This window comes from Hyposmocoma kahamanoa, unplaced genomic scaffold (assembly GCF_003589595.1).
Source record: "Hyposmocoma kahamanoa isolate Upper Pololo Valley unplaced genomic scaffold, ASM358959v1 100021, whole genome shotgun sequence".
NCBI lineage: Eukaryota > Metazoa > Arthropoda > Insecta > Lepidoptera > Cosmopterigidae > Hyposmocoma > Hyposmocoma kahamanoa.
The window spans coordinates 2,677,568-2,693,528 of NW_020653200.1; the positions used below are offsets into that span (position 1 = coordinate 2,677,568).

Sequence of the window (15,961 nt, forward strand, 5' to 3'; positions counted from 1 at the left end):
GCGCTGTCTTTACAAAAACGTAGAGTTGGTCATACATATGAGATCGTTGCTTTCGAGGACGAAGGTGATCTAGTTTATCCTACTTAAGACGCTATCCAAATATGCAGAGTAGCAGAGTTAGAAATCCGGGAAATAATAAAGAATTCACTAAAATTTGACACGAGGTTGTCATTATAGAAACCTTCATTGCCTTGCATTATTTTGTCAGCAGTAACATTTTGATTTGTCTTGCCATTCATCAATTCATCAACAGAAAACCATCTAGTAAAATTAATTAAGATAGTCGCAAGTTCATATATGGACGTGTGTTTTCATTATTTATGTTAATCGATAAGATCTATTTCAAAAAGTGGTTATATTCTTAAGAACTTGCTCTGTTGAGCTTAACGAAGCAGAGCAAGTCTCTTTCGGCAGCAATTTTTGATGAAAAAGTAAGCTATATGGCTATATTAAAAAATGACGGAAAAACTTTTACCCCAAATTATGAATAAGGACTACTCCTAAAGATTCAAGAGAGTTTTTATTATTTCATTATTATTATTATTTTTGAAGGTTACCTACAATGGTTGGAAACTATAGGACTGCCGAATATAAACATAGGATCAAATGCCATTTTCGTTTGTTCGCCTCATTTTGAAGAGGCGAATTTTAATAGAACTTTGAATGTAACTATAGTTACATATTACATGATAATGCAATTATTAAAATAGTTAATATATTACATGATAATGCAATTCCATCGTTACAATTATAGGCAAATAACTTTATATTTAATTTTGATTAAAAATACTTATTACTAGGCACTCGAAGTTCTTTAAAACAAAATTGACAGCGGCCAACATGTGAACAGCTTAAATTAATAAAGAGATTAAATTATTAGACTCATGCTTGTTTAAAACGAAGTTAAGTAAGTGCTTCAATGAAAATATTTTTATGACATAGGTAAATAAATTTTTGGACAGGAAATAAGATGTAAAATTTCATCTTGATTTTAATCATTTTTGGCAAATTTTATGTGTAACATTGTGACATGAAATGAGTGACATTTCTTGTGACATTTGTATTGTTGTCGTAGTTTTTATATGTGGTTGTTTAATATGCGTAACATGTTAGTACTGGCACTGTCTCTTGTTACATCTTCTGTTATACCATGTTTTAAGCAAATAACGTATTATTAATATGTGATATCGAGTTCTTAGGTTTTCGCGATTGTTACACATAGGAAATGTAACTGTTTTTCCGGATTTAATTCGCGTATATTTGTTTTTTCAAACAAACCGACGTTTCGGGCCCTTTACAGGTCCCATGGTCACGGTTAGCTGAGGTGGTATAGTCTTCAACCAGTTATGTATAATATTAATGCATATTAGTAATTTGAAAAAAACAAATATACGCGATTTAAATCCGGAAAGATAGTTTCATTTCCTATTATGTGTGATTTTATGATAATCGATAATATTACTTTACTACTATTATATAAGTAATTTTATTTATTTCAAAAATTGAAAGGAAATGTTAAAAATTCACCTAAATCAAAATCACTGATATTAATTCTATACCAATGCATAAATACAAAACAGTTTGCATTATTTGGGAACCTTTTAAAAATTTATTTCTAATATCAATGTTGAGATCGGAAATGCGTAGGGATAATCAAACCGATTCGAGAGAATCGTTGTTGCTTACATTTATTATAAATTAGTCTACTGTTTGGTCGATGTTATGGTCTATGGACCACGACGAATATATTGATATTGATTGACGACGGCATTTACTGGATTTACCAGTAGATGGTCCTACCATTGACGGATTCTTTTTTTTTTTGTTTAATTTAACAACAAATTAGAACACAGTAAATAAAAAATGGTCAAAACGAAACAAAATAACAATGCGAATTAATAAAACAAATCAACACCCAAAGTAACAAAACAAAATACCAAAATTAAAACGTGAATACTTCCGAAACTCGACCGAATGCAAACGCACACACGCACACGGAATACAGTTTATTAGATGTAAACGAAAGTAGCCGAAAAGTTATGCGCACCTAGCGTGAAAAGCTGGTAAAAACAAACAAGGATAACTTGTTGAATTTGGTTTTTTTTAGACGTCTGTGGTATTTTTATATTTTTGAAACTACAAAGCTAAAGGAACTGTATTTATATTCATTATGAACGGAGTTTTAAGTATCAGTTTTATTTAAATTTGGTATATTATGCTAATGTAATATAATATTTATTTTTAAGAAACATATAATATTATTACGATAATAAGAAATATAGTAAATTATTAATAAAAATGCGATGATGTTTACAACATTCAAATTTACGGTGTGATATGCCTCAATTTAATTTATTTTTTAAGTTACATTATTGACTTTGATAATGTTAATCACGCGAAGCCAAAATTGCGACAGTTTTGTAGGGAATAGACGATCGGTCGCTGCGAATTGTGTGTTCGGGATGAAAGTCGGGTGAATGATCGCTATGGCTATGCTATTTGGGACAAACTATAGACTCACTTTCTTATTATAATGGTTTTATTGTATTGGAAGAAAATAATCGGGACGTCAGAAGTTGGTAAAAGGGCAATGGCAAACTCCCATATAAATTTTTGTTGACATAATTTGTATGCGTCTGTTTATGAAAAATATGTGAAAAGAGTTGAAATTCCTGAAAAAATTTTGTTTTGCGTTTACTATTCTGAGAAATCAGGAATTAAAGATATTCCAGTCTGAAATTTTGGAGGTTATGTGTTACGTAATTGAATAAAATATATGCGGTGTATTATTATATCAAAATAAACTACAGAAGCCTTAAACAGAGTTAAAAGAAGCGAATGGTGCCGTGGGTTAAATTTTTGTAAAAAATGCCATCTATGATGATTTTGGGAACTTTTTTGTCAGTTTTACCATTTTCTTGCGTGGCTTTTTGAAGACGATATCATCGGCTTTATTTTTTCTAATGAAATCTTTTATCAGCTTATTACAAATTGGTCAAATCAGTACATTTGATATTACGTAGACTAAATGTGAACCATACTTGTCTAATTATATTATGCTTATTACCTAGTAGAAACAAAAATATATTTCTTCTTTGTTGCAGGTTTCTCTCGCAGCAATAAGCTGTCAAGGCACATGAGGGTGCATACTGGCCAAAAGCCTTACAAGTGCACGTACTGCGAGAAAGCATTCTCGCAAAGCAATGATCTCACTTTACACATTCGTCGGCATACTGGTGACAAACCATACATCTGTGAAGTATGCGGTGATCGCTTTATTCAGGTACGTTGACAAATAAACTAGTCGGGCATAATAAAAACTCAAACTCTACGTCTTGTTATTTTTGCTCATTGCATTAGTTTTTTTAAATAAATAAATAATAATGTAAGCGTGCACCAAAACCGTTAATTGTTATTGAAATTTTGGAAATATTGGAAATTGCTTTCACAATAAACGTTAGGATTATTAAAACTTTTGCTTAGTATTGCAAAAATGTCCCAAAATTTGTGACAATGACAGCTTATTTCAACAACGTATTACATATAACAACTCGTATTTCTTTGGTGTCTATACAGACACGGATCTAGTTCTCAGAGTTAATGGCTGTATTTTACATTACCAACAATATGCATTATAAAAAAGTTTATTAAGTAAGATGTCTAAATAGTCACTGTATAGAACGCCCCATAAAAATCGGAAGCAGAAAAGATTAAATATTAAAACAATAGTCGAACACAAAATAGTGCTAGACTTGTACCAATAGAATGTATTTGAAGAAACAGTTTGTGACATGAAGTGTGGTTGGTTACATTTCAGGGCACGGCTCTTCAAAATCACAGGCGAGTTCACGGACACTTTCCGCCTCCTGCTGCAGAGCCGCCGACACAAGTGCAATCAATCACATACACAGTACAGAACATTACACATTCTCATTGAACTATAAAATCTAGTGGTAGAGTTCTAGATACTGAAGGCATCACCGTTTTTTAACTCGTCTTGATACAACTACATTATCGTCTTAATAATTCTAAGTGTACTTAAATACTTAGTGCTTATAGGTATTGTACCTGTAACAATTACACTACCGAGACCTCTAGAAATTATTCAGCCACCTTGAAAAAGTGGAACGATATTTATTTAACACCATTTCATCTACGCGCGAACACACTGTCCCACCCTAAAACTTTAAATTCCTGTTCTAAAAACTCAAAAGTTACCTCAAAGTAAAAGTTATGTAGTTTGGCTGTAAACTAACAGCCAAACAAAGCAACTTTTTGTAAGAAATAATCAGTCAGTGATACGCAATATACTGTCAGTCAGATCGGACTGTCTATCAGCAAGCGGTGATAGATGCTCAGAAAATTGTCAACTGGAATATATTTATTCTTTTATATTAATTTACCAAATGAATTTATGTATATTTATTCTTTTATATTAATTTACCAAATGAATTTATGTTAAAACGAATCATGCAATTAATACTTTAGGATATAGAATTGTCCATGATATTGGACAGTGACTTCAGAAATATTGTTACTTGAACCTAGCCTGGAAAAATCAAGTGAGTAGAAATATTGTTTCACTTTAGATGTTTAGGTTCGACGCTTCTAAATGTTTGTGACTAACAGACAGTGAAAATTGAGCCAACAATATCTCAAAAAGCAAGTATTTTTTTTTGGGCAATTTTTATAACAATTGTTAGTATGTCGTGCATTACGATAACCTTACCGAATTTGATTGCTTTATTTGGTACATTTCAAGATAAAGTCCCATATACTATTTCCAAATAGGATGTGATGAGAGTTAGATGGAGTACAGGCAATAACACAATATTGTTATGTACGAAAACTTTTATGAAATCACCTGATCAAAATTGTCGCTATTCGAAGGGAAATCTTAACACCGCGATTTAGGATTTAACATAAAAACGATCCATACCATCAAGCGTCTTTTGAGGAATCTTCGAATTTTCTCATAGTTGCATTAAATTGGTTTCTTTCATTCTTTTTTTTTCATTATGGTATATTCATACATGTTATAATACATGTGCCATTTTGTGGATGGAACGATATCTATATCTATATACTAATAAGTTAATGAAAGAGACCGTTTTCTGAGAACGATTATTCATAACGGCAAACAGCGGTAAGATGTGTATGATATATCCTAAATTGGGTTTTAAACGTCACTGGAGTTAATTCCATTATGTCTATAACGTTTGTCTGCTTATAAATGATTTTGTAATTATGGACGTTAAAGTACGTATAATTAATACATTTTGTTACAATTCTTTACTCTTTCAAATAGACTTGACCACATTAACTGCTTTCGATTTTGTTTTCATAAAATAATAATAATAATATATTACAATACTTACCTGTCGTAATGAAAATTCCATTTTATTTAATCAATTGTTATTTAGCAAATATTATGTGTATTTAATTATTTTTCCATCCTAAAAAGTCTTCCAAATATACATATTCTCCTCCTTGATTACTAGACGGCAACATATATTACACTTAAGTAATAAAAATTGCGTAGTGAATACCAGTCTGAGAATTACCGTCATCATAACTACTCGTTACCGAATTCTATGTGGCTGAATTCTTTTGAGCAGTAGTAAAACGTCTACTAGAATTTGTTGTAGCTTAATATTATTAATTGTATGTATGGTGTATGTGAAATACATATGTTTTTACAAATGAAGTTTTATTTTTCATTATTCTACTTGACTGTGTGGTATAAATGTACGTCCTGTTTCTTGGCTGCAGTCCACAAGATTTTTTGACAATTTTTCTTTTCAAGGCTTCTTTTATTCTACTCTAACGTTTTATTCCTTTTTAAGATACATTATATTTTTTTAATGTTTTTGTTTTCGTTAAAATAAAATACGGAAATTGCTACATATAACTATGCTTTTAAGGACCCTGTTTCTCAGAAACGACTCTATAAGGTAACAACCATTTCAAGAGAGATGTCGACTCTAGAGGTCTTAGGGTCGTATTCCAGAACTATACTCAATACTCTGTGAATCAGTGAGCACTGAAAATCATACTCAAGGCCTTGCCATTAGGGTCGTATTTCCAGTGCTTGAAATCATACTTAAGTCTGCTCAAATCCTGACTTGAGCATTGAGTAGAGTTCTGGAATACGACTCTTAGAGGTTCAACAGCCTGCTGCTTGCTCAACAACGCCGCCATCTGTCACAATTGTGACTATTAATGATTTGTCCACAAAAATGACACCAAATTGTTTTAAAATTGTCTTTATGTTACTGTTATAGTTAATTTTTTTGGTAACCCTTCGAAACTTATTCCTTCACTAAAATGATGTAGCGCCCATCGTTATTAACGATTTATTTGTAATATTAATATTTATTCTATAACGATTTTGTCAAAAGCCAGTACCAATCCCACGCGGGTAATAACTATGATGTGGCGCCATCTTCAGCGAGTGGTCCAAGATTTTTATACCTGTCCAACATCTGTCGACGTTCCAACGACGTTGGAACAGCGAACGCGGCAAACGTGTTAGTAGCCCAAAACAGAGGCAACTGCTTCATTCTCGGCGTGGTACGTCAGCGTTGGCATAGCTGAGATACTGACTCCGAACATTGGATCAATGTGAATCAGTTATAACATTCGTAGTTTTTAGTATGTTTCTGAACTGTACTGATTGACCATTTTATGAAATCGCGACCACATGTATGAACGATGATTATAGTTCGAATAGAGAATGTGACATTTTATAAACTTTGTGGAAGTCTCATCCGTCAAGCATTTGGCCACTGGGTGGGTAAAGTGTTATGAAGAAATATCATCGTAAATTAAACTAATTTGATACGTTTTATTCTGTTCATTTATTCGATTCTTGATAACTTTAATTATCCGGATTATTTTCTTTCAAACAGCGGCGCCCCTTGCACTTGTAAAAAATATGATAATTAAAATTGATTAGATAAGTAAATAGTACTTATACAAAAAATTGGTTTCCTCATCTGCCTAGTGGTTTCTCCTATTAAATGATGTCACAGAAGTGTATCTATGTGTTTGTACGCCTGGCTGTGGTATCATAGCTCCCGAGCGGACGCACTGATATCAAAGGGTTTTTTACATTTGAACGTTGATTAATCTCTTTACCCAGTTAGGGTGAAATCTGATATAATACAAAACAACGTTTTACGAAAAGTCTATAAAGTCACCATCTCATTAATGCTGTAGTGCGTCTCTGAATACAACTCTTGTATCAGCATCGAATTGTTTGTCGTATAAAAGTTTCCAACCTCCCAATTGAATTCAGAACACTACGTTGTATACTTTACGTGGTATATTTATTATGAAGAGATGATTTTGTTTGCACATGAAAGTCTATATTTATATCATTGACTTACAAATAAATGGACGACGGGTCTAATACAAAACCCACGAAAAAATTGTCCCAAGTCAACCTATTTAAACGTAGTGACATGTAAAGGAATATGAAAAGGCTGAAACGTTGAATTTAAATTGTAATGTTATCGCAGTACTGTCTAATTTTGCTTGCTTCGCTGTTCGTCGAACAAACGAAGACTAAAGCGCGAATGACGCTCTGTATACGATTTTAAAACGCACTATAAGTTCGGACACTTTTTAGCGCGTACCCGACGTCTATGTAATTGTAAGTCAATGATTTATATGAATGCGTGCTCAAATACAGAACAATATGAGGAAAGAAAATGTTAATTGTATGGTAATGAATTGAATTTCTTCCCATTTAACGGCAAAAGCTGGGTTCATTATTGAAATCTGGCTTGACCTTTTTTGCATTTGCGTACCTACTTCGACCCATTGCACGGTGGTTCAGTAGTAGGTCATACGCCCAAAATCCCGAGGTATGAATTATGCTATGATACGTAGCCTAATTACTCACAACTAGTCGTACTACTAAAGGGTATAAAAAAAATTTCAATCAGGTAGATGTCACATTTACTTTTGTGCATCGGAAGTGAACGCATATCGTTTTAGTGTAATTACCACGTGCAAATTACCCGAACCGTTTTTTCCGAGAATCAATTGTTAGTGACCAATTTTTTTGCTATGGAGATTGTTGAAGGTATGTATTACGTATTTTGTATATTATTTTTATTTTTAAATTGAAAATTAATATTAAAAATTTGATGCTACGCCAGAGAAATTTTTAACTTCTTTTTTCTCTATTGTTCATGTTCAATGAAACTTTTAACTACTTTCCCCCCAAAATCCCCGCATGACTTATATATCAAAATGTTTGTTAATGTCTCTATTTTGAAATTAAACTGAATTTGGCTGCTTCTAGCTGCTTTCTTGAACAGTACAGAGGGTCTACGCCGTACGTTCAAACACGTAGCAATTGTTACGAAATTTCTATTATGCTTTAATTTTCTCAAATTCCTTTTTTTTTGTTTTAGGTGCGAATATTAAGTGTTCTTTCACTAGAACGCTTGTATTTGATACGTGGATATCTATTAAAGATAGTGATTCTGACGCAGACCGATCTAATCGAGTTCTTTATTCTCTGACACAACTACTGCCCGATGTTGAAAATTTCCGGATAGATGAGTTGGAAAACAGGATTTCGTATCTCTGTAAAAAAATTTGCACATATTGGAAGCAAGTCAGGCGATCACATTCCCGTATGGTTGCTAAATACGGTGACTGGCTGCACATAAACGAAGTTTGCCGCCTAACTTCTGCAGCTTCTCACCCTAATATCCAGCAACCGGCGGCGGCGGTTTGTGATCGTCCGTCTACGAGTGGCCATCAGTATCGGAAGGACTTCGAAGACTGCAGCGAGAGGTCGAAGCGACGCAGGATAGCAGAGTTGGCAAAGGTAGATAATTCCGCGATAAATTCGTTACTGAACGATTCCAACCGTTCTAACACCTCTTCTATGGAATTCAACACTGACGAAGTATTATCTTTAATAACTGAAGCTAAATTGACCAAGCATCAGTATTTGTTACTACGACGGTTCATAAATTCAAAATCACAGAATGCATTACCATCATACCATAAAGTGTTGGAAGCTAAGAAGAGGTGTTATCCTTCGGATGAAATTGTCACAGAATCGGATGAACTCTATTTGCCGAAATAGAGTTACAGTCTTTGTTAGATCATACTACAACTCGTATACTAGAATCTCAAAGTGACGTCCTAAGTAATGTTGATATCAGTAAAGAATTTGTTTTAGTTGGTAAGTGGGGATTTGATGGTAGTACGGGGCATAGTGAATATAAACAGAAATTTTCAGATTCTAGTATCGAAGATGATGATGGTAGTTTATTTGTAACGTCATATTGTCCGTTGCAATTAATTTGTAAATCAAATACTTCCGATCCAGACCAAATTGTCTGGAAAACTCCGCGCCCTTCTTCTACTCGGTACTGTAGACCTATTCGGTTCCAATTTGCTAAGGAGACAAAGGAACTTTCTGTGAAAGAAGAATCTTATTTCAAAAATAAAATTGATAATTTACAACCGTCTTCTTTTACATTCGAGGGCTGTGAAATTAAGATACAGCATTCTTTACAGTTGACTATGGTTGATGGTAAAGTATGTGGTGCTCTTAGTGACTTGTCCTGTAGTATGTGCTATATTTGTAGCGCGACACCAAAAGAGATGAACGATATTGACAAATGTCTAAGCAAATCAGTAGACAGTAGTAAATATGAATTTGGCTTATCTCCCCTCCATTCGTGGATTAGATTTTTCGAATATTTCATTCACATTTCATATAGATTAGATTTTAAAACATGGCAAGCGCGTTCAGCTGAAAGTAAAGCTCTTCTTGCATAGAAAAAACAATTTCTACAGCAGCAGTTCAGGAAAAGATTAGGTCTGATTGTTGACAAACCGCGAAGTGGAGGAAGTGGCACATCAAACGACGGAAACACTGCAAGAACATTTTTTTCTAATTCAGTTATATCAGCAGAAATAACTGGCTTAGACAAAACTCTTCTCGATAGATGTTATCACCTGCTGCAGTGTCTTTCGTCGGGTTACAAAATCAATAAACTAGCTTTTAAAGATTATGCCTTAGAGACTGCGCGCAAACTTGTTTCAACATATCCCTGGTATAACTTGCCTTCTTCTATTCATAAAGTACTAATTCATGGATCGGAAGTTATTGATCATTGCTTAATATCTATCGGTGAGCTCTCCGAAGAGGCCGCTGAATCGTGTAATAAATTATATAAACAATTTAGGCGTGACAACACGAGAAAAACGTCTCGAGTTGACACTAACACCGACCTCATGCACAGACTTCTTCTTAATTCTGATCCATATATTTCCAGTTTACGGAAATTACCACAAAAGAAGAAGTCTGTTCTATCAAAAGACGTGTTAATGTTATTATGTGTTTAAGTATAAGTTGTAATGTTTAGAATTAAGGTAGAACTAATTACTTTAGATATTTTTTAGCGATAATCTATTTTAATGTGTACATACCTTTATATTATATTTGTAATTATAGGTTAATTAGATGTCTATTTAATATTTAACATTATTGTTCTTCTTATTATATTAATGTAATCGAGATTACTAGCTGTTGCAATTTAATAGTTGTTCATGAAAATTTATTTTTTGAAATGAACATTTTTTTTTTACTAAATATATTGTTATTATTTTATCAAAATCCACTTATTTTATTTCTATGTACCTCAATTCATCATTATATAGCATAATTATATGCATTAACATGCATTTCAATAACATTTAGCTGCGCGAAAGCCCTATGACCGCCCTTCTTAGAGAGCTGAACCACTGTGCATTGGTCGAAGTAAATCATATATAATTATATGACCGAAGCTGGCGTCCATGTAAGGTACAAGCTTGTCGCTGTTGTTATTGTTCTTGCATGCGTAGTTTGTACTTACTTCGCTATGGCATATGTGCCCGGTACACTATAAGTAATAAATACTGATTAAAATTTATAAACAGCCCAATGAACTTACGGAGCAGAACAAATAAAGAGTGAGTATAGTAATTAATAACGAATTTAAATTAATATCCTAATGAGGATAACAATTTAAAAAAGTGGTTTATGTTTATAGTTTTCTTGCTCGTTGTTGCAATTTTACAAAACATGTACGTAATAATTGGTGTCTATTATATATTAAAAAAAAAATAAAAAATAATACATTACTATTAAATAATAATAACAGACATATTGTACTACAGGCTTACATTGTTGTTATTGCCTCATGATCCGGTTAATGTGGTTTCAATTCACTTACTATAGCTTTACAGGCATTTCTGAAACACTATAAAAATATTGTTCCAGTTATTTTTTTTTGCAAATGAGGTAGGTACCTTAGTAAATAGGCTTAGCATTAGATCCAATTATCATTTCGTCCAATTCGCTGTTTATAAAAACAATAGGCTTAGAGCGAATCTCTGGCTGACTGGTACAAATTTCACTTGCTGGTCATAATTATTTATGTTAATAAGCAACTAAGCCCGAATTTTGTTTAGTTACCATGCCAAACGACTGCGTACAATGAACATTGTGTTTGTAGAAGTAGAACTTCTTATGCGTTTTCGGAATATTGCAAGTCAAGTCTCCTGTGGATTTGCCTACTCGGTGTCTATTGTGTAGAGACACAGGATGGTTGTATTTTTCATTTTCATTTGTATTTTTCATCATGGTTGTATTATTCTGGACCCACTAGTGGAACCAAGAGTGGAACCAACAGTCCGAAAGAGATTTTTCCCATTTTTATTATTAATTCTATAATTATTGCATAGGTATTTGTCCATTCCTCATACATGAAGTCTACTAGTTCGTAGCGGATGATTGCTTTTTTTTTTAATAAAACGACACGTGGCTACTGTTACTTTGGAGAATCGTTGTACCGTGAATAGTGATTGGTACACGACCATTTGTTTGCCGGAAGTTATTGACAAACTCCGTAAAAATAACCATACACGGTGAGTAAAAAGTGCATTAACGCTAACGGAGAATATTAACAGAAACAATAAATTCATTTCTGACCATGTATAATATTTTTTTCTTATTCATTTCGGAAACTTACAGTGCGCCCTACGTTTTATAGAAGTACTGGATTTTTTGTGAACCCTTAAATGGACGATTTTTGTTTCACGTTTTAAAAAAATATATTTGTGTAATAGACATGTATTACTGTCTAGGAAAAATGAGTAAAAAAATCTAGACATGAATTTACTATACTTTTTTTTGCAATAATGTGAGTGTTGTTTATAAACTACATTGCGCATTCATTGAGATTTTGCAAGTATGGGTAAAATAAGAGTGGATATTGTTTTTGAAATGTATTTATTTATTCTTCATTATGATATTTATAAAAACAATTGCTTTTTTTCGTATCACATAAAGTTACACGACATTTTTGGCACATTTTGAATGTAAAGCCTGAACATTTTGGGAATTTGCACCTCTGCTGCTTATCCAGCCAAACTGCCCAATGACATGTCTGATCCAATCTGACGTCTTTCAAAGGAATTGCTTGAGCTGGTCCTCGGAACTTCTTCATTACAAGTTCTCTTTGTATTGTGCTCCCACTAGGACGACCACGTTTAGCGCCATTTGCAGGTAGACCCAATTTGCAGAGGGTTTCAGCAAGTTCTAGTCTGAATGTACCCAAATTGAGAAGTTGATCATTTCCTTTTATATTATTTACCTTCTTGAACATAACCCATGAATTTATAACTGCGAGGTCCAGGAAATGATAAAATAAGCGCATGGTCCACTTGCGGCTCTTCATTGTGATGTGATAACGACCTATAAATGAATCTAATAAGTCCACGCCTCCCATGTGGGCATTGTACTCCTTGATGACTTTGGGGCATGGAATAGCAACTCTCTCTTTCTTCGATTTATCAAAGCGTGTGACTGTGGTTGCTGGTTCTGCTCCTACGTAAGTGGAAAGAAGGTTAACGGGCTTGTTATCTTTCCACACAACAGCACTTACGTCAATATCATCCACAGTCGCCACGTTTTCCTCATAGAATCCTCTGGGTACGTTCTTTTTCATTATAGTGTTTTTTTCAGGCAATTTGCAGTTTCTCAATCGGTTTACTCTTACTGTTCCCAGTGAGCAAATTCCTTCCTTAGCTAAATAGGTGACGAGAGGCACAGAAGTATAGAAGTTATCGAAGTATATAATGTGATTCACATTGCGTGATACCATTCTAGCTAACCTGACGACTGTATTGCCAGACTCTCCCAAATCTGGCTCACCAGGTAAGATGTTATTTTTGGAGCCCCCTCCACTGTAAACCTCAAATCTATGAGCATATCCTTGTAGACTGCAGATGAGATATAATTTGAACCCCCACTTGTGGGGTTTATTGGGCATGTATTGTTTTATGTAATGGCTCATTTTGGTTGCACACATCTGCTCGTTTATGGAAAGCCTTTGGTCTAAGGGAACCTTCCCAAACTGGCAGTTGAGCGTTTCCTCAAGAGGTCTTATTTTGAATAGCCTGTCATAGTCTGGATGATCTTTGGGCAAGCATAGCGTATCGTCGGCAAAATGGAGAGTGGATCTTATTTTTTCAAATTTTTTTAACGGCATAGTATTTTTTATGTGATCATAACCAAATTTTTCACTCCAGTAAGCCCTGGTGTTTGGAAATTTTATAACTGAGGTGTAAATCAGAATGCCTAGGAATTTATTTAGGATATTTTCATTTATAATTTCAGGATTGGAGATTTGTTTCTGGGCTGCGTATAAGTTACTTTGTTCTACAATTTGCTTTTTTAGATCTGATGTAAAATAAAATGAAAAAAATCATACGGCGTGTTACAAGACATCAATACTTCCGTTATCTGAATTTCTCCCCTAAAAATAAGGCTGTCTTCAGCAGTAACAAGATTCCATTTTCGCCAAAAAAGAGGTCGTTTAGAAATCCCTTGTTATCTACTCTGGGGTGCTGCTTCTTCGGCTTCCAAAATAGGAGGGTCTGGCATATTTTCATCGTTGTCGATTACGAGAGGAGGATCAGCATCCACTTCATCAGACTGGGCATTCTCACCTTCATCACATTTTTCAAGGTCTCGAAGAACATCTCGAGCTGTTTGATAATAGTGACCTTCATCCTCTACTTCGGAGTCTGACCCGTCTAAGCCATCTTCTGAATCTTCAAGAGTTTCTAAATACTTTGTAATTTCGCTTTCTAGTAATCGCGGCATGCTGAAAAGCAAAATAAAAATCCTTCACCAAACATGCATTTATTTAGCAGGCAATGCGCATTGTAGTTTTCCTACAACATACCAGATTTCGCCTAATTCGACAGTAGCATCAAGTGATTTTCAATGTTTTACAAAATGAACATGTAATTGAAGATATAATCAAGCAAATAAAAATATGTTATATACTTACATTATATTTTATCAAAGTCCGAACACAGCTACAAAACTTAGTTTCGCGCCACTGGAAAAGTTTTCTTCAAAGTGACATTTGACATTAACTTATTTTCAATGCATAAAAATATTGGATAGTGCCAACATTAAAAAAAGTACAAAATTCGTTCAGAAATAAGAACTAGTTATCAAAATTAACAAAAAATTAAAAGAAGGTCAATTTTATCTGTGATGTTTAGTATGTTGTTTAAAAACAACATTGTCCATTTAAGGGAAGTGAAATATATGGAATGCAAAAATGACAAAAAAATTAATAAATTGAGAAAAATTAATATTAGAGGAATATGGTGACTGGCATACATCAAACGCATGAACTGTAACCCCAAAAAGCATATTTCGGCACCGTTCTAGAAATAAGTAATTAACAAATAAACACACTTTTAATAATAATAATAATAATAACGCACACACTCGACATAGCCCCGCACTAGGGAAACCCTGTGTCGCGGGTGCCATGGACACACACATAGACAACCACAAATTACACCCAAACTCACGAGAGAAATACATGTAGGCCATACAAATACTTCTCCCGGCCCGGGAATCGAACCTGGGACCTCTGCGTGGCAGTCCGGCATGGTAACCGTTCGGCCACGGAGGCAGTTAAGTTTTAAGCAACGACATCTATGTATTGAAGTCGTTGCTTATAATGAAACTTTTCGTGGTAGTGACCAACGATAATATCACCTGATACTAATTGCATGTATGCGTTAAGTAAAGAATCATCATGGGCTATGTCTTTCTTGCGGCGTTTTCGTTGTGAATTTGAGTTATATTTTATTAATTAATCAACTCGCAATTTATTATCCTAAGTATCGTCTAGCAAAACGTGCAGAACTTGTAACACTTCATTTTTATTAACACGTGTGGTGATTTGGTGGTTCAATCCTTCAACCACATTGTTTATTCGATGGTATTGATTACAGACGCACCACATTTTCACAAATCTTCTCACATCCAAATTTGTTGAAAGTATGTGATGAAATTGTCAAAATCACTTCGACAATTTCATCACATTTTTTCATTATTCAATAATTTTTGTTCTCTTAGAATTGTAATTTAATCTTTTGCATATTCCTAACCTAAACATTTTTTTGTTCCGGAAGATGGGTCAAATTACAACATAAAGAAATTATCCCTTGGTTAATTTTAGATTTTGTTATTTTGTTAATCCAAGTTTTTTAGTCTTGTGCCACAAACTATTGGTGAAGTGATAATGGCAGCCTTTCACTTCTACCTACATTCATATTTTGTAATGCCTTCATAATACTTTATGCATAAGTGACTATTGCTTTTTTAGGCTTCCACTCTGGTATTTATGCTTTGATTAAATAAAAAAGCACTGAATATTCCTTTAGTGAGCGGTGTGTCATGAATGCGTAGTCTAGTAGTCTGTGGTTACTGCCAATATCACCATGGATAGTTCCTGAGAAAATACCAATAGTTGCTGAAACGGTTTTGGACACGACTTAACTTTTCAGTCCATGAAAAAATGGTTTATTTGTGCTTTGAGGGTATCCGCAGTTCCAGAGCAAAACA

At 33.9% G+C, this 15,961-nt stretch overlaps 2 protein-coding genes across 5 annotated transcripts in view; one reads left to right on the forward strand and one right to left on the reverse strand.

The window, feature by feature from the left end:
* The window catches only part of LOC113240243 (zinc finger protein 2 homolog), a 31,855-nt gene extending 26,503 nt beyond the window's left edge, over positions 1-5,352 (forward strand). Inside the window, exons 13-14 of the mRNA XM_026477496.1 lie at positions 3,105-3,283; positions 3,818-5,352. Coding sequence (XP_026333281.1) covers positions 3,105-3,283; positions 3,818-3,937 — 299 coding nt within the window. The 3' untranslated portion in view covers positions 3,938-5,352. The remainder of the gene's footprint in view (positions 1-3,104; positions 3,284-3,817) is intronic.
* A 1,489-nt stretch (positions 5,353-6,841) lies between these two features.
* LOC113227663 (keratin-associated protein 5-4-like) overlaps positions 6,842-15,961 on the reverse strand; it is a 36,642-nt gene continuing 27,522 nt past the window's right edge. For all 4 annotated transcript variants that reach the window (XM_026460641.1, XM_026460655.1, XM_026460633.1 and 1 more), the window contains 3 exons: positions 11,256-11,282; positions 10,896-10,922; positions 6,842-6,925 (listed from right to left, as the gene is read on the reverse strand). In XM_026460641.1, the coding sequence (XP_026316426.1) occupies positions 6,881-6,925; positions 10,896-10,922; positions 11,256-11,282 (99 nt within the window). In that variant the 3' untranslated portion in view covers positions 6,842-6,880. The remainder of the gene's footprint in view (positions 6,926-10,895; positions 10,923-11,255; positions 11,283-15,961) is intronic.